The sequence below is a fragment of the Dunckerocampus dactyliophorus genome, chromosome 14, assembly GCF_027744805.1.
Source record: "Dunckerocampus dactyliophorus isolate RoL2022-P2 chromosome 14, RoL_Ddac_1.1, whole genome shotgun sequence".
Taxonomy (NCBI): domain Eukaryota; kingdom Metazoa; phylum Chordata; class Actinopteri; order Syngnathiformes; family Syngnathidae; genus Dunckerocampus; species Dunckerocampus dactyliophorus.
Window position 1 is genome coordinate 8,935,521 of NC_072832.1, and position 22,232 is coordinate 8,957,752.

At 42.3% G+C, this 22,232-nt stretch overlaps 3 protein-coding genes across 6 annotated transcripts in view; 1 reads left to right on the top strand and 2 right to left on the bottom strand.

Moving 5' to 3' along the window:
• The window catches only part of smoc2 (SPARC related modular calcium binding 2), a 28,992-nt gene extending 26,180 nt beyond the window's left edge, over positions 1 to 2,812 (bottom strand). The window contains exon 1 of one of the 3 annotated variants that reach the window (XM_054799627.1): positions 2,610 to 2,812. Coding sequence is in view for 2 of the 3 variants with exons in the window: in XM_054799625.1 (XP_054655600.1) it covers positions 1,574 to 1,648 (75 nt within the window). In the remaining variant the exon portion in view is untranslated. Of the gene's footprint in view, positions 1 to 1,573; positions 1,999 to 2,605 lie in introns of those variants that run through there. The other 2 variants (XM_054799626.1, XM_054799625.1) reach the window with 2 other exon arrangements.
• Positions 2,813 to 5,121: 2,309 nt separating this feature from the next.
• On the top strand, positions 5,122 to 11,897 carry eif3s6ip (eukaryotic translation initiation factor 3, subunit 6 interacting protein). The gene is made up of 15 exons (XM_054798232.1): positions 5,122 to 5,252; positions 5,595 to 5,637; positions 5,724 to 5,934; positions 6,044 to 6,123; positions 6,354 to 6,415; positions 6,508 to 6,577; positions 6,655 to 6,728; positions 6,942 to 7,113; positions 7,293 to 7,447; positions 7,531 to 7,701; positions 8,623 to 8,756; positions 9,416 to 9,589; positions 11,081 to 11,270; positions 11,492 to 11,572; positions 11,735 to 11,897. Exons 1-15 carry the CDS (start codon positions 5,229 to 5,231, stop codon positions 11,804 to 11,806), a joined length of 1,713 nt encoding a protein of 570 aa, XP_054654207.1. The 5' UTR covers positions 5,122 to 5,228; the 3' UTR covers positions 11,807 to 11,897.
• A 159-nt stretch (positions 11,898 to 12,056) lies between these two features.
• The window catches only part of cdh23 (cadherin-related 23), a 204,952-nt gene continuing 194,776 nt past the window's right edge, over positions 12,057 to 22,232 (bottom strand). The window contains exons 54-69 of one of the 2 annotated variants that reach the window (XM_054798231.1): positions 21,996 to 22,207; positions 21,616 to 21,810; positions 21,421 to 21,534; positions 21,187 to 21,316; positions 20,850 to 21,113; positions 20,598 to 20,759; positions 17,888 to 18,144; positions 17,720 to 17,817; positions 17,514 to 17,634; positions 17,357 to 17,436; positions 17,207 to 17,247; positions 17,040 to 17,100; positions 15,500 to 15,629; positions 15,257 to 15,376; positions 14,932 to 15,042; positions 12,057 to 14,068 (exon numbers count right to left, since the gene is read on the bottom strand). In XM_054798231.1, the coding sequence (XP_054654206.1) occupies positions 13,730 to 14,068; positions 14,932 to 15,042; positions 15,257 to 15,376; positions 15,500 to 15,629; positions 17,040 to 17,100; positions 17,207 to 17,247; positions 17,357 to 17,436; positions 17,514 to 17,634; positions 17,720 to 17,817; positions 17,888 to 18,144; positions 20,598 to 20,759; positions 20,850 to 21,113; positions 21,187 to 21,316; positions 21,421 to 21,534; positions 21,616 to 21,810; positions 21,996 to 22,207 (2,435 nt within the window). In that variant the 3' untranslated portion in view covers positions 12,057 to 13,729. The remainder of the gene's footprint in view (positions 14,069 to 14,931; positions 15,043 to 15,256; positions 15,377 to 15,499; positions 15,630 to 17,039; positions 17,101 to 17,206; positions 17,248 to 17,356; positions 17,437 to 17,513; positions 17,635 to 17,719; positions 17,818 to 17,887; positions 18,145 to 20,597; positions 20,760 to 20,849; positions 21,114 to 21,186; positions 21,317 to 21,420; positions 21,535 to 21,615; positions 21,811 to 21,995; positions 22,208 to 22,232) is intronic. The other variant, XM_054798229.1, reaches the window with a different exon arrangement.

Consider the following 22,232-nt stretch of genomic DNA (forward strand, 5'->3'; position numbering starts at 1 on the left):
ATGATCTCTCCTTTTGTGTCTGCTCCAATAGTGCCAACAGATGGCAGAATAACAAGAGAGAGTCAAGAAAGGGTACGGCGGCAGGTGGAGTGTACCAGACCAACCAGCAGAAAAATCAAATCCAATTATCTGTGCAGCATTGTGGGACTGAATGGACTACGGAGGAGGCGAGCCTCCAGCAGTGAGCACATTGTAGGCTGATAAGGGCCTTTTGGGCTGGGGGGCCCATGCTTCCAGCGCCCTGAGAGGCCCCTCAACACCACCGCCTCACAGGGTCAATGGGGGCCCCAGCTGAGAGCCGAGGTAAACGTGTTAAATGGCTTTGGCGGGAGTTTCCTGCGTGGTCGGTCGGATGCAAAGGGGATCATTAGTTTTAAGCATAGTGGAAAGGGAAGAAAGTGACAGCCTTTAACCAGGCTACTAACTCAATCAAAGGAAATGGCATTTCATCGCTGTGAAAGATGCTCGAAAGAAAGCGTCGTGGTGAAGAGAGGCCACCCTTTGTGACGTGATGGATAAAAAAATAGTCTCCGTGATCGTGCAGGCACACACACAAGTTAATGAAATCATGGGCACCCATGGAGCTCGTACATTTGAGAGACATTCAACGTTTAAAAAGAAAATATGCCCACATCTTTTCACACACTATTTCATGCCATGAACCATGGAAAATGCTGTTCCCATGAAAAACCCATTAAAATGTCCCATAGATCTATCCGCTTGTTCGACCTCAAATATGCACATGGAGTACATGGAGACATTTTCAGGAAAACCAACGATAGCCTCTCGTGTGTCATTCAAACAATACACCATTAATCACTTGAAGAGTATAAATCCAGTTTGCCATGTGCTATTCCAATAAAAAGCAAGTGATGAACCACAAAGGGGAAGTTTGACACAGACCTGCCATGAATTAAGTTTTATTCACATAGCAGAGCATGGTACTCATGATAATCTATTCCAGTGTCAACAATAAGTTAAATTAAGTGGAGCATCTGCTCGTGCAACACTTCCTCCCACATTCCAAAGCTCCACTGTGTCATCAGGAGAGAGGATCTCCGACCCTTCACCTGCAGGTTAACAACTCATGGCCATTTGTTTCCAACTGGATATTAAGGTGTACATAAATAATGGTGCCTGGAGCGGAAGCTGTCACATCAACCCATAAATCAATAAAGCCTCTGACAGAGCACATTCCACCATGCTCCTGTATCTGCACTCGATAGTGGTCCTGATTTGTATTTCGTAGAGCACTAGCAGTTTTAAAGAAGTCGACGATGGGTGCTGCAAACAATGCAATGGACATCAGTGAAGCAGCATTAAGACTGTCAGTGCAATTTATAAGCGCTGTTTTAAGATTATTAAAATACATTGTGACAAATAGTAACCAGAAGTGGTGGCGCACAGCTATGCAGACAAATGCACTTATCTGGCTGGCAAATGTCTTTGATTAAAACAGCATTTGTCACCCTGACATCCCTTTGGTCTTTGCATCTGTTACGCATATTCTGCAGCGTTACGTGCATCACATAAGAGCAGGATGTATGCAATGGAAGTATTCAGTCATTCCTACCGTGAGAGCGGAGAACTTTTGAGCGCGTCCTGCGCACAGGAGAGAGAAGAAGGCCAGCAGAGGACAGACGCGCATACTTGTGTAATTGTAGTTGACAATACTGTCCAAATTACGCACGATCCAAAAGCACACTTGTGCAGCACCAACGCAAAAAAGTCAAAGTTTTTTTTTTTAAAGTCAACTATTCCTTCCAAAAACTGTGGCTAAAGAAGCGCCGGTTGATTGCACTTCGTCACTGGGCTGCTTGGTTTGGTCTGCGGCACCGTTTGTGAGGATCTTCTTATTTCGGCGTGTATGATAAACCCCAGTGTCTCTGACCCTTTTCCCTCCCTCAGCAGCGTGTCTTCCACTTCTCCCTCTCTCCAAAACGACGTGTTTTCTCCACACCCCCTCCCTCTACACTTGAGGACTCGATCACTTTGCAGCACCTCCACTCGGGAAGGACGGTGGGATTGCATCCACAGAGACTGACGCGTCCTTTACTCCTTCAGACAACAAAACTACACATCCAATACATCGATCTGCCACACATCGTCATTTTGTCGTTGTGAAGCATTTTGGTCACATTGTGTTATACTTTTTCTCTTAATTATCTTTCATCAATAAAGCCAACTTTGCTGTACGTGTTTAGTTGTAAATAAAACAAAAAGTTGTTAAAAAAAAGGGATGTCATATTATTGATGCCAAAATCAATTAGAAGGTGTAAAGACCTTGGCAACACATCCGAAATTGACTGCAGCAACCAAAACCCCAGTGGCTAGCATGGTATGTTGCCAATAAGGGTTTAAAAAGCCAGTACAATAAATGATTGGTCATGTATTCACCTAGATTTCCATCCACACACACAAGCAGTCACAAAGGTGAATATACTTGGCAATAATTTGCAGTCATGTTGCTGTTATGATACAATACATATATTCAATAGGCTATACATCAAAGATAGCTAATTTTGAAGCTAAACTTAGCCACATTGCAAGTATTAGCAGACAGCAAACATAACTAGTATGTGTGTGTTACGTCGGCATAGCTTACATACTCAAAGCAGGAAGAGGGCATGATGTAATGCTTGCAGTGTCTTCGAATGTTGACGTCTTGTCTTGTCAGCAGCTGAAGAAATCATTTGCAATCAGTTCCTTTAACACAGTTGTGGTTTACGGTGGACGGACAGGTCCAAATATGGATAGTATAGACACCAAGGGTAGATACTACTGTGAGAAAGATGCTCTGCATGACAGGGTTTGACTTGTGGGTTGTTTTGTACTAGTTCCGGTTCAGGGCTCTTATTTTGTTACATTTGTTTCCTGTCTTGTGGTGAATGTATTCCCTTTACCCTTGTCAGTGGATGCTGTGGTACACAGCTGTTTTCAATCACTAATCAGAGGAGGTGGTAGGGGTGCTAACTTTCAAATATATGTGTGTTGCAAGCCATACCCCGTGTAAAACACAGAAAGAAAGTTAGCCACTAACATTAGCTCTCAATGAATAAATAGGCTGTCATAGGCGCACAATGACTCCAAGTTGTTGGCCGCTCGTCTGAGACTGCTGTTGTGTATGGGCACGCATTACGGACACTGTGACAAATATAGACATTTATTCGTTCAATCTGTTCTTTCAAACCACTATTGGTAACATCTGCTAGGCTGTGGTGGTGTTCGTTTATTATTTGGTTGAAAAAAGTGTAGTTTGGAGCTGAAGAGGGACAGCACCTCTAAGCACAGCATTGTCACTTGGATGCTGCCGGTTCATACATTACCTTTCCGTGGGTTACCTGTACATTTGATGCATTCTGTGGTATCACCTGTTGCCTTTGTTACATTTCCTGACCATTATTTTTGCACTTTGTGTGTTGTGTGTGGTGTGTGAGCCTGCTCTGTGTGAGCCTGATTAAAGACACTTTTTTCTGCATACTGCCTCCGTCTCTGCATCCTGGGGGTCCAGCCCTAGCAGATCATGACATGTTTATTTTCTCAAACTTCCGTGTGTTACTTTGTGTTGGTCATATCGTTACATTGTTGACGTTATTATATTTATATATTGTTTACGTTTCAGTTAAGGGCCAAGACAAAAGCTCATGCGCATCATTGACAGGCCGGATCCATCCTCGCTGCAAATAGGTGACAAAGTTTTTTAGCCAGTCGACAGTTTTGTGTATCTTGGCTCCATATTGGCCAAATTGGGACCTGAAAACCAGAGATTATCCAGAGAAGAGCCAATGCCGCTTAAACTTTCCAGTCACTCTGGAAAGCACTTTGAAATAATACATACTTTCTCTCCTACGCTACAGTTCACAGACATGGCCCCTGAACAACACCCTGGAGGCCACCATAGATGGGCTTGACAGTAAAGGACTCAGGACCATTGAAAATATCAGGTGGCCTCAGTGAGTCTCCAACCAAGTCATGATAGCCCACACATCAGGCCACTTAAACAGGATCAATAGCTTTAAAGCAAAAAGCTAATTAATCTGGATGAGAGGCAGTGGTAGTTGTTTAGTTATTTTGCACGGTTGATTTTAATTTTGCTCAAACAACTGTAAAAAGGAAAGAAATGTATTATTTTGTTGATAATGTTACATAGTCTTCTATTGGCACATTTACAATTCACATTGTAACATTGTTCACAAATACGTTTTTTTTGTACTCATATCATTTTCTGTTCTTTTATCCTGATTATAGTCATCCATCCATCCATTTTGTATGCTGCTTATCCTCACTAGGGTCGCCGGGGTTTGCTGGAGCCTATCTCAGCTGACTTTGGGCAAGAGGCGGGGTACATTGATTATAATCACAGTCAATAAATTCAAGGCAAAATCATTCAAAAATCTTGAAAAATGTTCAAGTAAAATGTAGCGGTATTGGTAATTGTACCATAGCAGTTAACTGGTATCGGATTGATACCAAAATTTGCAGTATCGCCCAACCCTAGTGCAAATTGCACATAATTCCTATTGCGCCACCAAGTGGCAAATCAAGAGGTCTACAAGTTTTATGAACATACACTGTACATGGCTAATAACTCAAAATAAATGCATTTTCAGCCTGGAATGTTGCCTGAAAAGTGTGGTTGTATCCGTATGTTCATTTGTTAAAAAAACGGACGAAAACATATTTGGTGAAAAAGATTTTTTTCTGACAAAATAACGCAGATTTTTCAGATAATTCCCTTCTGTCAAGATTAAAAAAACGTGTCGGTGTTGGGTGTAATTCGTGAGATAATCAAGATGATCTAATATCTAATATATGTTCATCGAGGTAATAAAGAAAGCGAATAACTTACTTGCTACCTGTTCTTATTAAGTAAAATGTTGCATACATTTTGAATATAAAATGACAAAATTAAAATAAGAAAATATTTTTAAAGGCCGGCCATAATATTGTTTTTCACATCATAAACCGATCATAAACATCTCCCCTTGCCTTTTTTTTTTAAGTGCAACATGTGGTATAGTCACCAGTGTGTTAAAAACTACATTTCCTATCATGCAATGGGTTGCACGACCGTCATCTCGCGTTATTTCATTTTCACGAAATCATTTTCTTTCCGCTTCCTGTCATCCAACCAGCGGTACTTGCGTGGTTTAGCTCAACAGCTAACTGAACACAATTTTCAATTTTACCTCCAAAACCACAGCCTCCTTGGAATTACTTCGGCCATCATGTCGTACCACGACGACGAAGAGGTTAGTACATGTATTTTTCTTGTTAATATGTTTTCACTGTACATTAACAAAGGTGAAAGGCTAGCTGCTAGCCAGAGCTGGGTAGCTACTCAACCTACGTTACTCACTGATTCAATGAAATGAGAATGCGGCTTGCATTAAACTAGAATAACACGGCAACTCGAGCGTTACGGTTTTATTACATGTGCAAGCAGACAAAGACCATAACTTATCGAAACGCCATTTTCCCCCATTATCTATTGACGTGTAGTAATGGTTCGTAACTAGTATGTGTTAATCACAAAACATAATCCATGACCACAGCCTCTGTGGCAGATGCTGACCATGAATCTTCTCTTTTAGCACGACCCCTACGCCTACCCAAACGACTATGACCTACACACAGGTTAGTTTCAGTCCACGGAAAACGGTTATCTTTTAGCCAAAATCGAGCTGAGGTTAAACTCTAGATGCTGATTTGCTGTCTCTTAGGTGACCCCAAAGCAGACCTCGCCTATGAGAGGCAGTATGAGCAGCAGACCTACCATGTTATCCCAGAGGTGATCAAGAATTTCCTTCAATACTTCCACAAAACCATCTCTGACTTGATCGACCAGAAGGTCTATGAGCTGCAGTCCAACCGCGTGTCCAGCGAGAGTATTGAACAGAAGATATATGAGATCCAAGATGTCTATGAAAACAGGTCATTTTCAACATTTCCTCTTGGCAGACTCCTCCCATTTGTTTTTCTATTGACTTCACTTTGAAAGTCAATGTTTTTTTGGTGGCTTACGTGTTGTTCTTGTTATTAGTTGGAACAAGTTGACGGACCGTTTCTTCAAGACCTCTCCGTGGCCAGAGGCTGACTCCATTTCATCGCTGGTTGGCAACGGTGAGTGAGTCCATTTAAACCTCAGTGGAAAAAGTTATGATACAATAGCGGGGCTGATGCTGCATTCTTTAAAACTTGGAAGTTTTTAATATCTGAATAGGAAAAGTCTGTAGGAAGTTCCCTCCTACTTTTTACATGCAAACTCTGCAATGTAATCACTCTCTACATGCAAATCTCTAAATGCAGCATGATTCCAGTATTATCAGCTTATCGTCTTTTGCCTCCTACAGATGCTGTCTTCCTCATTCTCTATAAGGAACTTTACTACAGGCACATCTACGCTAAAGTCAGTGTGAGTATCCGCTGCGTTCTATAGTCTTTTTACAGGGTCTTACATAGTAGAAACCTTTGATTGTTTGTGACCATTGTGTTCTTCTCATGTAGGGCGGACCCACTTTAGAACAGAGGTTTGAGTCATATTACAATTACTGCAACCTCTTCAACTATATTCTGAGTAAGTTTTATGAATATTTATTGGCCTTTTTCAAGTTTAACTGGATTGCCATTCATATGTCTTTTTTTTGTGAACAGATGCTGATGGCCCCGCCCCCTTAGAATTACCAAACCAGTGGCTCTGGGACATTATTGATGAATTCATCTATCAGGTATGGTCAGTTTAGTTTACTGGTACTAAGAATTTCAAAGAAATAATAAGCAGCAGCATTTTTCCATTAATAACACCTTTAACTTTGAGTCCTGCTGAATAACTTCATATGCAGTAATTTAGTGCAAGGTGTGTCAAGACATCACTCTGTTAGTCCATGGAGTGTTTTGGGGATTACACTCTATGACTTTGCACCACTCTTCCTCCTCTTCAGTTCCAGTCGTTCAGTCAGTACCGCTGTAAGACGGCCAAGAAGGTGGATGACGAGATTGAGTTCCTCCGAAACAACCCAAAGATCTGGAACGTTCACAGTGTTCTCAATGTTCTCCACTCCCTGGTGGATAAAAGTAACATTAACCGCCAGCTCGAAGTCTACACCAGCGGAGGTATGAAAATTCTCTATAGTCAAACCAATTTCCCGGTGTTGACACATTGTTGATGATGTGCAGTTAACACACTAGTGGTAAAATATCAGGAGTTATGGGGGTCGGGGGTGTTGTTATCTTACTTAAGAATGTTGCAACAACTTTTCATGGGGTCTGGAAATATGTTTGTTGTATTGCAGGGGACCCAGAGAGTGTGGCGGGGGAATATGGGCGCCACTCCCTTTATAAGATGTTGGGTTACTTCAGCTTGGTGGGGCTGCTGAGGTTGCACTCTCTACTTGGGGACTACTACCAAGCCATCAAAGTGTTGGAGAACATTGAGCTCAACAAGAAGGTACAATCTACTAATGTTCTAAGTTAATTTGTCTTGTCTTTTTACGTCAGTCTTTCACCAGGGTCTTGTCTTTTCTCATGCAGAGTATGTACTCCCGTGTTCCTGAGTGTCAGATCACCACCTATTATTATGTGGGCTTTGCCTATCTGATGATGAGGCGTTACCAGGATGCCATTCGAGTGTTTGCCAACATTCTGCTCTACATCCAGAGGACTAGAAATATGTTCCAGAGGTCAACGTATAAGTATGAGATGGTGAGTCCCAAACAGATTTTTAGGACAAGTGGTGGATATGTTTTCAATAGCCATAAAATACCGTACAGTCCTCCCTCGTTTATAGCGGTTAATTGGTTCCAGACCCGACCACGATCAATGTTAATAAATAGAATTATTTCATAGTTAAAGCATAGAAAACCTGTTAATGACTTTCGAAATAAGGTTTTTTATCATTATTAAAGGCCTGTAGGCATGAAATAACACACCTATAGTCACATTTACACTCCTATTATTCATTGTTTACATCACATTGCACAACTCTTATGCTGCAGGACGGCTGTTGGCTAACCAGTTAGCCTTGAAAATATTTCTTCTAAACTTAAGAAGCCACACGGAATGGGAGGAGAACTTTTTTTCCCCACTCGTGTCGGAAATGTCATGGCTGACTTCATGACTTCATGTAGTATTAAGGTAAATGTAATGTGAGGTAATGTCTCATCAATGTTTTGTGTCATTAATGGCGCCTAGTGACCAGAATACTACATATCGCTTGTATTTCAATGTGTTTTGACTAATAATAGACCATAGTCTACCACGAAACGGCAATCAAGGGGACCACAATCGAACCGCCGTATTGCGAGGGACGACTGTACATTAAACCATACATGAAACAAACTTCAATGGAACTATTGTATTGTAAATCAATGTCAATGACTCAAATAACATTTAAAAACATGCTAAAGGAAGAGAGGCATTTAATTATATAACTAATACGATGCTCAGAACGCATTTGTCATATACATACATACATACATACATACGTGTGTGTGTGTGTGTGTGTGTGTGTATATATTCAATGAAATTTTGAGTCAAATCATTACAAAACAACATTTACTATTAAAACCCACTTTTAGTAGGAAGAAGTGGAAAAAAAATAAACTTTTGTGTTTATGCTTCTAGATCAACAAACAGAACGAGCAGATGCACGGTCTGCTGGCCATTGCACTCACCATGTATCCGATGCGCATTGATGAGAGCATCCACACGCAGCTGAGGGACAAGTATGGAGACAAGATGCTGCGTATGCAGAAAGGGTGAGAGCATTAGACATTTGCTTTTTCTCGTGTGCACTGTCGGTGTGCCATGGATAAGCCAGAAAATAAATCTAATTAAAACATTTTTTGTTTTGCTCCTTTAAGTAGCACTTGCAGTAAGCAATTTGTACCGTCTGTGTAAACTCTGCACTGGGCAAATGAGAGCGCTCCAATCCATGCTCAAAGTACACTTTCCTGTCCGCAGTATCATTGGAAGAGGTGGTACGATTTTTCATGCACATGCATGAGCCTCCAACCTGGGCATTGTATATTAAATGCACCAGTCATTAATGATAACCGCTCCTTGTTCAATATAAATAACTATTACTCCAGCCCAGTAGCGTAGCACTGGCCTAGTGTGAGTGCCCACTTTGTCTCAATTTGACCTCCCTCTACTGACTCACACTGAGCATCTGTGCTTCAGCCTGTTAGCATGGACCATCTGTTCTATTCTGATGTATTACTGTAATTTATCTGACTTTGTGGATTATTTTGAGTTGTTTTGATCATTTTTACTGTGCAAGGTGTGTTACAGACATGAGGACTTTAGGTGTGAAGTGGGCCCAAGCACGGCACGATTGGCTTAATGCGAATACGTCCGGAAATGCAAGCTGTGTCAGATGTTTTGTTTCAGAGTAAATGTTCTCTTCCCACCGCAGAGACCTGCAGGTGTTTGAGGAGTTGTTCAGCTTCGCCTGCCCCAAGTTTTTGTCTCCAGTGGTGCCCAATTACGACAACGTCAGCGCCAATTACCACAAGGAACCTTTCGAGCAGCAGCTGAAGGTCTTTGCAGAGGAGGTAGAGCAGCAGGCTCAGCTCTCCACCATTCGCAGGTGCCACCTATTCACTGACTTTGTGGTAGACTAAGATTGAGCGGTATATTGAGTTTTTAATGATATATACACTATACGAGCTATAGGACGAAGCAATACCAATTTATACTGGTATAAGTTGTTGTTGCGTTAAAAGTGTTGTAGATCAGTTCTTCCGGAAAGCTGTGCGGGTGTTTGATTCTCCCTCCCCTCCCCATGAGTATACGTGCAAATAGTCCCGTGCTCAGCCCCAGTTGAAACTTTGAAAAACAATTTGGAGTGTAAAAAGAATCAATGTTAAATTACTTGGCGACGGTTTGTGATTCCACTTTTTGTAATTATCCAGTAGGATGTACTTTACTTAGATTGGATTTGCTTGGTTAAATCCAGGTGGTGATCCTTTTTTTTTTTTTGGCCAGGCAGTGTATATTGTGTATCTCTTTTGAGCCATATGTCTCAAGTAGGCATGGGCCGGGATGAGATTCTGATGTTATGATAACCGTGAGCAAAAATATCACGGCTTGACGGTTTTACTTTTATTATAATTACAGCTCTAAAATGTGTTATTTTGAAATATTTTTATTGAAAAGAGTAAAAAAGTTAAGTCAAAAATCATTTTTTTAAACCACATACTATATTTTCCGTACACATTTTTTGGGGAAATTTATTTTATAAAATCAGAGACGAACAGACATTTCATCTTGAAAGGCAAGTTATGGTAATAATAAAATGGAGAACAACAGGCTAAATAGGCATCTAACGTAACGTGAATTAACACGACATATAACAGTTGTTTAGGTAACTGTAGCCTAAACAACATAACGTAACTAGTTCACTTGCAGCTTGTAATCTGATTTTCTTTTTGGGGGCATTTGTGTTCGGTCTTTCTCTGTCTTTATAAGTTGATGTTTGCATTGTAAATTTTCAGCGGTACAGGAGTGATGGGAGTAGTGGATACTGATACACAAGTCTAGAGCGCCCTCTCGTGGCTGTCGGTCTGGAAAAAAACATATTAGTTGGTCCGGAGTATAAGTCGCAGGACCAGCCAAACCATGAAATACGGTAATACAACACGATGAAAGTGAAACACATGTATTTAAAAATAAATGACAAAATAACTTTCTAAACACATTTCTCAATGTAGTCTACCATGGCTAATCCTGCAACAACAGCTTGGCCATACCGGTGCCGTTCAATGCTAACTAACGAGGCAGCTAACAACACTGCATATGGCCGATGTATGGCAACACAGCACACGCCTGTGGTTTCAACACATCAAAACCCAGTTTTGACTGCGAGGACGTGACAAAGTATTTTTACGTAGTGCCCGCACTGGATGTCCACTTTCACTCATATCGTACCAACGGTATGGCGCAAAATTTTTGTGGTTTTGAAACCGTGACTTTTTCATACCATGGTACACCTGGACATCAGTAGCCGGCCCCTGCCTGGTCGCAACCCTATGGTGGACGTAGGAAATTAAGCTTATAATGGCATTTTGTTTTATTCCAGTTTTCTGAAGCTGTACACCACAATGCCCGTGGCCAAGCTGGCAGGATTCCTGGACATGACTGAGCAGGACTTTCAGATTCAGCTGCTTGTCTTCAAGCACAAGATGAAGAACTTGGTGTGGACAAGTGGCATCTCAGCTCTGGATGGAGAGTTCCAGTCGGCCTCTGAGGTTGACTTTTACATTGACAAGGTATGTAGGTCTGGGCCTAAAATGGTGTGAGTAGCTTTTTAGTATTGGTGTTTACTTGCTTTAAACCCAATATTAGTCTACCTGTATACTATAATATAGTCCATATTAAACCCTATACTCTTCATTTTGATGTTTGCAGTCCATGAGAGGGTAAAACGTTAAAGTTCAGGGCTGACTTACTGTTGTCAACATGAAAGTTTAATCTCCCTTCATCTCTTTAGGACATGATCCACATAGCGGACACTAAAGTGGCTCGTCGCTATGGAGACTTTTTCATCAGACAGATTCACAAGTTTGAGGAGGTGAGTTGTGATCTAGTTTTAGACTTATTCAGGGGCATCAAATGCATTGATTTGTCTTGTCAGTACGGTTCATAGCCTTTGGTCAGTGACTGTTGTCTGTCATTTGGCTAAATTGCTGAATTCCATCCCAAATGACCCAACTTTACGCCCGTCTCTTCATAGCTGAATCGGACACTGAAGAAGATGCCAGCAAGCAGCACCACAACCACATCCGGAAGCGCCACAAGTCGATAAATCTGACCCTTGCTTTCACGTGTCTCGCAATCGATTGATGACTTTTCTATATGACTTGGAAATAAATCAATGGATTTGGTGTTGTTACAAACGTGTTATGTGTTTATTTATACAGCCACTAGATGGCGATATTTTCTAGGTTGTGCTGTGCCTTAGGTTCAACATTTTCTTTCCACTTGCGATTTTACAAGACAATATTTGTAATGTTGACCAAAATGTTTTTGCATTCCAATCATCCTATCCACCAATGTGACAGACTGTTGCATATTTTATTATCACAGATCTCAGGGCTGGTGACAGTAACGACAAAGAAAATAAAAACATACGAAATGGAAATATAAAAATGAGCTTTAAAAACACCAATCATCAGAAACAGTGTACTTGAAAAGAAAAAACACGATTGCACAGTTTACACATACTCCAACAGACATTATAATCACCTACCTGTTTTGGTAAGCAGGCATTTTTCTTTAAAAATATCTCAACTTCAATACAATATTTTTTCTTAAAATAAAAAAATAAAGCAAATATTGCTCTACTTGAGCATGACTCTTTAACGCCCATCTGGTGGCAGTGTAAATCTTTGTGGGCATGTTGCCATCTTGATATGACTGAAACAATTCATCAAAATTTTTAATTTCATTTATGAGACTTTCTTGGGCTACTGACATTTGTCACATCTTTGCTTCCAAACACCGCCATCTTTAAAAGGACTGTATGCAGCAGGTTCCTCCAGCTGCCTGGGGAGCGCCAACATTGCGAGGTACAAACAGCATTACAGTATATTCCACCTCTTCCTGCTTTGAGTACGCCGACATAACGCGCACGCGCTTGTTTGTTGTCAGCTCATGACTGCATTTTGACAAAGTTGAACTATTAACTTTCGCCTTCATTGAATGCATAGCCTATAATGACCATACAATGACTCCAAATTGGCGGTCGCTTCTCTGAGACAGCTGTCGTGTATGTGCACACATACACATGGACGTGTGTGTCTGCACGAGACCGTGGTGAGTGACAGCCATGAACGCCAATTAGTTCATTCGGATGTACAATAATTGGTGACAATTTTTATGCAGTTTAATTCGTAATTGTGGAAAATATACACATGTACAATTTTTTTTTAACCACTATTGGTAACATTATGCTAGCCGCTGGTGGTGTTTTTATATCTCGGTTTAAAAAAAAGGTAATTTGGAGCGAGTTGCATACAGCCCCTTTTAAGATTTCTTTTTCCCAGTGAGGGGTCCCCCATGTACACCACAAACATGCTTAAGACGGAAAAGTGGAGCCGCGTGTTGCCTCTTGGCCAGTTCTTCATTGATCCAACTACTTCCACAGAGCAGATGGAAAATGTTATTTTTCAAGCATCACCGGGTAATTTGAGGCGTTGCGGTTGACTGCATCATCACATTTCCATCATCACTAAAATAAAAATCTTCATATTCCATCTGCACTCCACCAACACTGTTTTTACACTAGCAAATAAACTCCAGATATGATGAGGAATTTGAATATTCAGTGTCTCATTGAAGGCCATTCGCCGGTCTGAGTGTGAGGGGCTTCTATTTTTTTTTTTTTAGAGTGTGTGCATTTGTGTTGGTGTGAGTTGATGCAGTCCAAGTGTGCCTTCAGAAGAACAAGTCTCTTCCACTGGGATTGTTTGTCCATTCTGATCTTTGGGTGGAAGTTGATGACACGCTGCCCCACTGATTATACTCCTTCAGAAACTGCTCTTGAAGCACAACCCCGTTAAACCAACCCAACTGTTGAGTTTTTGCCCATATGGGACAAAACCGCTCACACAATGGTCCTCCTCAGATCTTCTTCATGCCTTCCCAACAGGGTCAGGGTGGCAGTGTGGAGACACAAGCACACACACTTGAGTCATGGTTGAGCTCAGACCAGCGAGGCCTCGGCTAGTCATAACTCAGTGATTTCCAGAGGGCTCTGCGTTATCTCCCCGTCCTTGTGACGATGCATCGGAGTTGACTTAGCCGACTCGGTGCGGGCGTTGCGCTCCGAATAAAGTCCACCGTCTGCATTTAGAGCCTCCAGAGAACGTGCCAGAGCCCGCTGGTCGTCCTCTGGCAGGCTGTTGAGGTCGGAGGTGAGCAGAGTACCCGTGCTGCCGTGGACCACGTGCACACCTTCTGGTCCCTTCAACTCCACAGGAAGCTTGTGTTTGAAGCGCAGTGTGCCGCGACCTCCGCCTATGCTCACACGCTCATCCTCATCATCATCCAGATCACTCTGGATCAGCTGATGGTGGAAGGCAAGAGCGGAGAGAAAGGAAATGTGATATTAAATGTGGCTGCTGCTTACAAACATCGTAGAAGCTGTGAAGAAAAGCTTGAAAGAAGAAACCCATCGGAAGGAAACCATGATCTTGTATATTGTACAGTATAGGCGTGCTTTGATGTCAACTTGAATAGTCAAGATGGTGCATTGCATGCTGCTGTGCCTCAAGAACAAAAATGTACATTTTCCTATAAAAACAAGCCGTGTTCTTGGTTTACAAGGACAGGGAACTGAAGATAACGCTCACATATTTGGGTAGCTTAACAATAGCAGCTACTGTATAGCTTCCTGTGTATAACTACAAACGCCCCCCCCTACCATTTCATATCACCCTCCATTTTAGTGGTTCCTAATCCCGGCGCATTCAGGCGGTCTTTGGTTTGCAGTGTTCCGAGTTTCGTGGTTACATACGTACTCCCATAAATTAATTTTGGTTGGTAAAAAACGAGACTCAGGAGACTATAACTTCAGTGTGAGTGACTTATTAACCTGTGTAGCCACCTGCTGCCATCATTTGTGTTTGGTGAGATTTTTCTCATGTAAAATGTGCCTTGGTTCAACAATAGTTGGCAAAGACTCCCTATTTTGCAAATGTCTTCTAATACACGAGTGCATGAAGGCACAGTTACAGCGTAGTGCAGTGTTTTGCACGTAATCTGTTTATGTGCAGAGGAGTGCAGCGGACATGGTAAAGCTGCTTGAAATCCAAAATATCCCAGTGGGACGTCAGCAAGGATAGCAGGAATATGTCAAAGAATCGCATGAGTTGGAAAAGGAGGTAAGATAAGTCAGACAGGAGCAGCACAGCAGACAGCCGAGCCCACCTCCGTGACTGACGAGTGGTCTCCCTGACTGGTGGAGACTGTGACGAGTCTGGCTGCAAAGAGTTTTTTCAGTCTCAGGTAGTCATCCAGGACCACTTTGAGGAGGGAGCCCTGACAAGAGGGTAGTTACGATCAAACACCACATTTGCTGGTTACACATGAGAATCCAGAGGCAAGGTTGTCTCTTTTCGATGTCTGAAGGATTGTTTTATGTCCTGTTTTCTTCTCGGGACTTACTGGGGGAGGTTTTAAGTTTGAACCAGATGAGATCACATGCTGTCGCGACCAGATGTCCTAAGATAATCCAACATGTACCACGTCTCACCTTGATAGGCCCTTCCCTCATGATCTGGCCCAGTTTGGCGATGTTGTCATACTCCTGAATCGCTGCTCTTAAATAGCGATCATCATCTGGTTTGGCTTGAGGCTCACGACCAAACGTTCCCTGTGAAAGGGACACAAAAATGCTTCCGAGGATATCTTGCGGTAAATTCTCACCTTTTTGTCAGAATCATGACGTATTAACTCAGAATCTGGCAGACTGTGTATAAAGAGCTGAAGTACGAACATGCGTGCGTGCCGGGCTGTTCCACAGGTCTGTTATCTCACTCAGGTTCTCAGGCAGGTCGTCCTCATGGTCCGCCTGAGCAGCCAGCTCCAGGTTGTGACAGAATGGATCAAGCCATACTGGATTAGCTCTGCAGAGGTACACATTTTATATCTGACATTGGTCAAGAGTTATGATTAGAAAAAATAAGCACATTCTATGTACATGTTGGAATCAGGCTGTAACATAAAATGTGGAAAAAGGGAAGTGCTGTGAATACTTCCTGTATATACCGCATATACAGTATCAGTGGTGTGCAGTCAGGACTACCTAACAACTAACAACTATCAGAAGCACTGACCTGCATTTACAACTTAAATTCTAGCAGTTGTTCCACGAAATTGGATGAATTTATTCCCAAAAGTCTACTATTGCCATTTAGAAGTGTGTATCTTGGCTGCACTGCTTCCAGTATTGTACGTGTGTGTTTGATTTTTTTTGTCCAGTCAGATTCCAGCTTGTACGTGTTGCCATATCAATGTAATCCGCCCAGGGCCTTCAGAATCAGGAATGCTGGCCCGTGTCACATACAAACTATTAGCAACGGGGCCGTTTCTCTAGCCAGTCAGATTTCAGATTCATCTCTCAGGACCAGCTAGCTGACCCACAGTGATAGCAACATTTTTCCGTCCTCTGATTGGTTGAGCAGAGCAAAACTGTTCAACAAGCCATGTCACGCCCACAAAGGTTGAAGGAGCAGGAGAAAACTGACATCTCTAGTGAGAAGATGTATTTTACTTAAAAGGTTTTATGTTTGTCGTGTTATTAGATAAATGAATGATGAATGATGATGTTTGAAGTTGTCTGAACCCTTAATCATTCCATTCCGTTCCGTTCCGTTCAATTTGCGCTTGTTACATAACAGTTTGTAAGCACCGGTGGTGCTGACCATCAGTGGAGATTCACCAACTCGCAGTAAGTCAGGCGTATCTGCGGCTAGGTATTTGAACATAAGGGGACTTGAAATATAAATAAATTGAGATTGTATTTTACAATTTCGAGTCGGGCGAAATGATGACCTCCGATTGGATTGTAGGTCCATTCGTTCTTGACAATACCATGAATGTTGAGATCTGGCCAGTTATCAAATGTCACACAAGATGGCGCTCCTCTACATTGTGTGCTTGTCGTTAGAGAATAAATGGATGCCCTTATCCTTGGGAAATGGAGGGGTTGTTGTGGTCTGCATGAGTGACCTGTCAGAATCCCCGACTTAACGCCCTGTGACTTCTTTCTTTGGAGTTTGTTAAAGGACGACGTCAATTGCACCAAGCCAAAGACTTTGGATGAAATCCTGTCCTCCATTCCGCAAGAGTCCCGCTGAAATCAGTGGACGGTTGGGACAGCTGGACTTTCTTTTCGTTTAACTTTTTCGATAATTAAAGGAAACTGAAAGTATTTTGTAACAACATAAGTGAGGGAGTTACTTTTTGTCTACACTGTATACATAATTAAAATTCACATGCTGAGGACACTGCATTGTAGAGGTTTGAAATCTCACCCCTCAAAGGAGTACTTGTTGGTGTTGGGCATGTCCAGAATATCCATTAAACCCTGGTTCCCTGGATATTAGAGGAGAGAGAACCCTTCACAAATACAAACTTTCTACACTTAAAGGCCATGTTTTGTATAACGTAGCATAACACGGTGCCACTTTGAGGGGCGAACCTGTTGATCCAGCGACGATAGCTTTGAGCTTCCTCTGATGTCTGCAACAGCAACAACAACAACGTCACTACTCAAGTCTGTATTGCAGGAAACATAACTGAGGAGACACACGGATTTCATGAATGAAGGAACACGTTGAAAGACTCTTACACTCTGCGATAATGCCAGTTAATTGAGACAAACAATATCCCTGCCAGGCACAGCAGCACAGCCAGAATAATGATGACCAGCTGTGACAGACAAAACAGAAATTTAGCAGCACAGAAACACACGGGAAGATGTTCAGTGCTTTCGCAGTGGAGCAGACCTGCAGCGTGGTGATGTCATCGGGAAGTTTGCCACTGACAGCGGGATGTACATCCACCACGTTGTATGTCCTGAACAAGTTTCTCAGCTGCTCCTTGTTTTCATCGATCATCTGGATCACTCTGCAGACCAGGAGAGCGCATCGGTGTGATGTTTGCGTTTCATTTTGGACTGAGTGGTTGACTTTGTATTTGAAAAATGTGACACCTTTCAACATCTTGGATGGTGTTGCTCTGATTGTTGACCACGTGGACTAGCATGTCTGTCTGCGCATAGTTCACCCTGCCCTTCTTGTCCACGTGAAACTGGACCAAATCAACAGATTTTCACACACTTTAATGATATCCGACAGTTTGCCATAATAGCAAAACACACCTGTATGTCATCTAAATTGACAACAGCTCCAGTGATGTTGGACAGCAGATTAATGAAGTCATCTTGGTTTTCACGGACCAAATCAGGGATCTCATTGAAGACAATCTTGACCCTCTGGTCGTCCCGTAGGATGTAGATGTTTACATTAGTGGTAGTGCTGTGCCCGGCCAGGTCACATGCCAGAATTTCTAGCTGAAAATATCCGGGATTGTAAGCCGTGAAGAGGTCGTAGGTGCGGATGATGCCGTCTGTTAAACCTGTAGACAAGGTGTTCAGGTGCTTTAGAAAACAAGTAACTGAAATGCAAAGGTACTGCATGTCATTTGATGTAACCACGTACACAATAAACACCGACCCCATGCTGGTGGTGTGCCGTCAGGGCCAGCACAGCCTCCTCTGCTGGCCTAAACACTATCAGAAGCACTGACCTACATTTAGAACTTAAATTCTGGTATTTGTTTCGCAAAATAGAATCACTTTTTTCTCGGTTAGCCTCATTAATTCGTGCCAGAAGGTCCTACTCTAACCGAAATGGACGCTAACTGAATCAGTTTTCAAAACACAAAGCACGTTTATAGAGTTTTACAATTATAGTTTTACATGCAAAAAACTAATTGAAATGTATACAAATACACACAAATGATGAATGAAAGAGATAAATAAACATTTGAGATTACTTTTACCTTCATTGAAGACGTGACTCTTGACGTAACTGTTTCCAAAGACACCTTCCTCTTTGCCATGCGTTATTTCTTGAATTCAATAGTGTTTCTCACCTCAGTAACGCAAAATGGAGCCAAAGAAAGCTGCAAATGCCAGCATTTTGCGAAAGAAGGTGAGAAACACTACTGAATTCAAGAAAAAATGACAAAACAGGAAAATCATGTTTGTGTGGTGTCTCGCTGCCACATAGTGTCTTTGGGAAGAGTCGTGTTTTCATTTGCCATTTATATGCACTTAGAATTTTTTTATGCATGTAAAACTAAAAAAACATGTTTTGTGTTAACATTTTTGAGAGTCAGCCGCTAATGATCATAGACTGGCAACGTAGCCAAATTCCGGTTGCCATTTTGTTAGAAGGCCAAGGGTGCTAACAGGGAGATTTGTGATAAAAAATAAAGTAAGAACAAAGTTGGATTCACGCAGTTCATTAATAACACGACAAGAGCATATTAGACACTAACTGGAAAATGTAAGCAAACCGAGGCAATTTTTGGGTGTAAATTTTCGACGTTAACCAAAAAACATCCTAATCGAGGTTCCACTGTATTCCCTTTATTTCGTAGCATGTCTTTTGACTGCATTGTTTCCACTAAGTGTATGTTGTATATTTTTTGTCCAATCAGATTTCAGCTTCCAATGTAATCTGCCCAGGGCCTTCAGGTTCCGGCAGATTATGATGGGGCTGATTTCAGATTTTAGCGTTGCCTCACAGGGCCGGCTAGCTGGCCCACAATAATGTCAGCATTTTTTTGTCCTCTGATTGGTTGATTGGAACAAAACAAAGCCAAATTCGACAAGTTTAATAGTCTATAACAATGTGCACACAATAACGCCCAAAATGGCTGACAGAGGAGGAGGAGAAATTGACTTGATGTCGGACATTCTTAAAAAATCCCTTTAGAAAGTGGACTTTTTCCGAAAAGCGAGACATCGAAAGGAGATTTGGATTTGTCCGACGCTTTTTACATTTGACCGAGTGCCAAATTTACAGGCATCTTCCACGGTGATTGCCCATGGAAGTTATGTAATGGTTGAAGTTATGAACAGAAATGTAAGTCAGGTGTATCGGTCACAATGTATTCAAAGATAAAGGGTCAACTGGGTTTCCTGCTTTAGTAATTCATATACAGTCGTCTCTTGTTCATAGCGGTTAATTGGTTCCAGACCCGACCGCGATAAGTGAATTTCTGCAAAGTAGGATTCAATATTAATAAGCTGAATGTTTCCGTAGTTTGAGCATAGAAAACCTGTTTCTGACTTTCCAAATACAGTTTTTAACATGACTAGAGCCCTGAAATAACACCCCTATAGTCATATTTACACTCCTATTATTCTTTGTTTACGCCACATTACGCAGGCCACGGGATCACTGCAGAGACATAAGAGACGGCTGCTGCTAGCATAGCAAGCTACCGAGCTAACTAGTTAGCCTCTCCAATTTACTTATTCTAAACTTAAGAAAGTGTTTCAACTCCAGTGGGGAAGAAGGACAAAGTAATAACCCAAAACTTTACCATTTCCACGCAGAATGGGAGGATAACCTTTTTTCATTCTATTATATCGGACATTCCATGGATGACTACATGCAGTGTGAAGGTAATGTAATATAATGTCATGTCTCATCAATGTAACATTACTCATGCCTAGTTGCCACAATACTACACATAACCTGTCTTTCAATATTTTTAGACTAATAATAGGCCATAGCCAACCACAAAACAGCAGTCATTTATTAATACATTTTTGAAAAAACTCAATGTAACAAGGGACGGCTGTGTGTTCATACTGTGCTATAGCCTTTAGCCACCATTGGTTATGTTCTTTTAGCAATACTTTAACGACCACATGTACTGTAACTAGATTGTCACGATTGCGTAGACCGCCAAGCCAAGCTGAATTGTTAAAAAAAAAGAAGAAAAAGTTGTAGAGTGTCCATCCATCTGTTTGTTAGTTAGTAGGCTACTTCCTGGTTGACAGTTAAACTTACCAATGGTGAAGATGCTCCCAACGTCCTCGCTGCCGTTGCTCTGAGACTGGAAGTAACGGATGGTAACAATGTGATACTGGACCAAGCTGTTGTTGCCGATGTCATTATCTATCGCCACAACTTTGATCAGCTCTGAACCCACTTTGGCATTAGCAGCAACCCCTGCAACCATGGAACAAATAAGAGGGTTTGTGTCACGTAGATAAGAAAATGAGTGATAACAAGTACAGTATGTTTCAGAGAGACAAGTACCTGCAGTGTACTCTGCTTTGGAAAAACGCGGTTTCTGGTCATTGATGTCTTCCAGTTCAATGCGAACCTCAAGCAGACTGGGGTCTCGAGCAGGGTCCAGGGCCCGTGCCCTTGCTGCCCTCTGACCCCTGGAAGGACTCCAGCTCTTGTTACTGGAGGCTTTGATGATGATGGCGTAGACCGGGTTCTCCTCGCGATCCAATTCCCGATACAACTTTAGCTCACCATCTATACTCAAGCCAAAGTTTCCATCGCTGTTTCCTCCTTTGGAAAGATTTCGGTTGTGATATGTCTGTCATCGTTTGGGGGATAGAAGAGAAAGAGAGAGCTAGATCACCTGCAATAAAGTAATAAACAATTGCATTGGAGCCTTCGTCAGCATCCACAGCTCTGGTCACATTCCCCACCACCGTCCCTGGAGGGGAGTGCTCAGGCACGGTCAGCTTCTGGTAAGGCAAGCTTCCACGCTGCAGTGCACAACAAAAACGCAGAGAAGTTCAACTGTGCAGATAACCACATTGATGCAATAACAATTCTCTTTAATGTGGAGTTAATAAAGCCTCATACTCACTGGGGGTTTGAGAAAGACTGGCTCATTGTCATCAATGTCCAACAGCGCCACCTGCAGAGGCTGCGTGGTCTCATAAGGCACTGGTTGGCCCATGTCCCGGGCCACAATGATAAGCTAGGATAATCATTAGCACTCACTTAGAAACCTTTCCACATGCACAGCTAAGTATGACATTTTTGTTTAACATGTACTCACACTGTGAAGGGTCTGTTTCTCCCTGTCCAGTTTGACTGTAGTTGTTATGACTCCAGACGTGGCGTCAATGTGGAAGTTCTCCCAGTCTCTGTTGCCTGCTCCTGTCTGCAGGAAGCCGTAGCGCACCTCTCCGTTCACCCCCTCGTCTGAGTCAGTTGCATACACTTCGTACACCGGTAGGCCCGGAGGCTGCTCCTATGGATGCAAAAAATGTGGAGGAAATTAATGTAAAAATGTTTGTAGGCAGAGCTGGCCCTCCCCAATGCCCTAACTAGGTGAGATTTTGTTATTTTATAATGCATAAGAAACGCCTTTGTAATAGCTGGAAGATACTATGGAATTCCAGTTCCCCTGCACTAACAAGCAGGAAGTGGTGCTACCTCTGAGATATGTATGATGGTTCCATTGGCAGGTCTGACAAATATAGGCCTGTTATCATTGACGTCTATGACTGCTATGATGAGGTCTGCAGTCGCCCATAGAGGAGGACGCCCCTGATCCGTGGCCACCACAGTCAGGTTGAAGCTCTCAGATGATTGAAGCAGACGGCGAGAGCGCACCAGGCCCGTGTTTGGATCCAAGGAGAAGGCATCTGCACAGAGAGAAGACGTTTAGGT

Excerpts from the sequence above, each read along its gene's own strand:
- eif3s6ip (XM_054798232.1), top strand. The coding sequence starts at position 5,229 with ATGTCGTACCACGACGACGAAGAG. Across the intron at positions 8,757-9,415 it reads ATGCTGCGTATGCAGAAAGG|AGACCTGCAGGTGTTTGAGG; the intron begins GTGAGAGCATTA and ends TTCCCACCGCAG. Across the intron at positions 11,271-11,491 it reads TTGACTTTTACATTGACAAG|GACATGATCCACATAGCGGA; the intron begins GTATGTAGGTCT and ends TCATCTCTTTAG.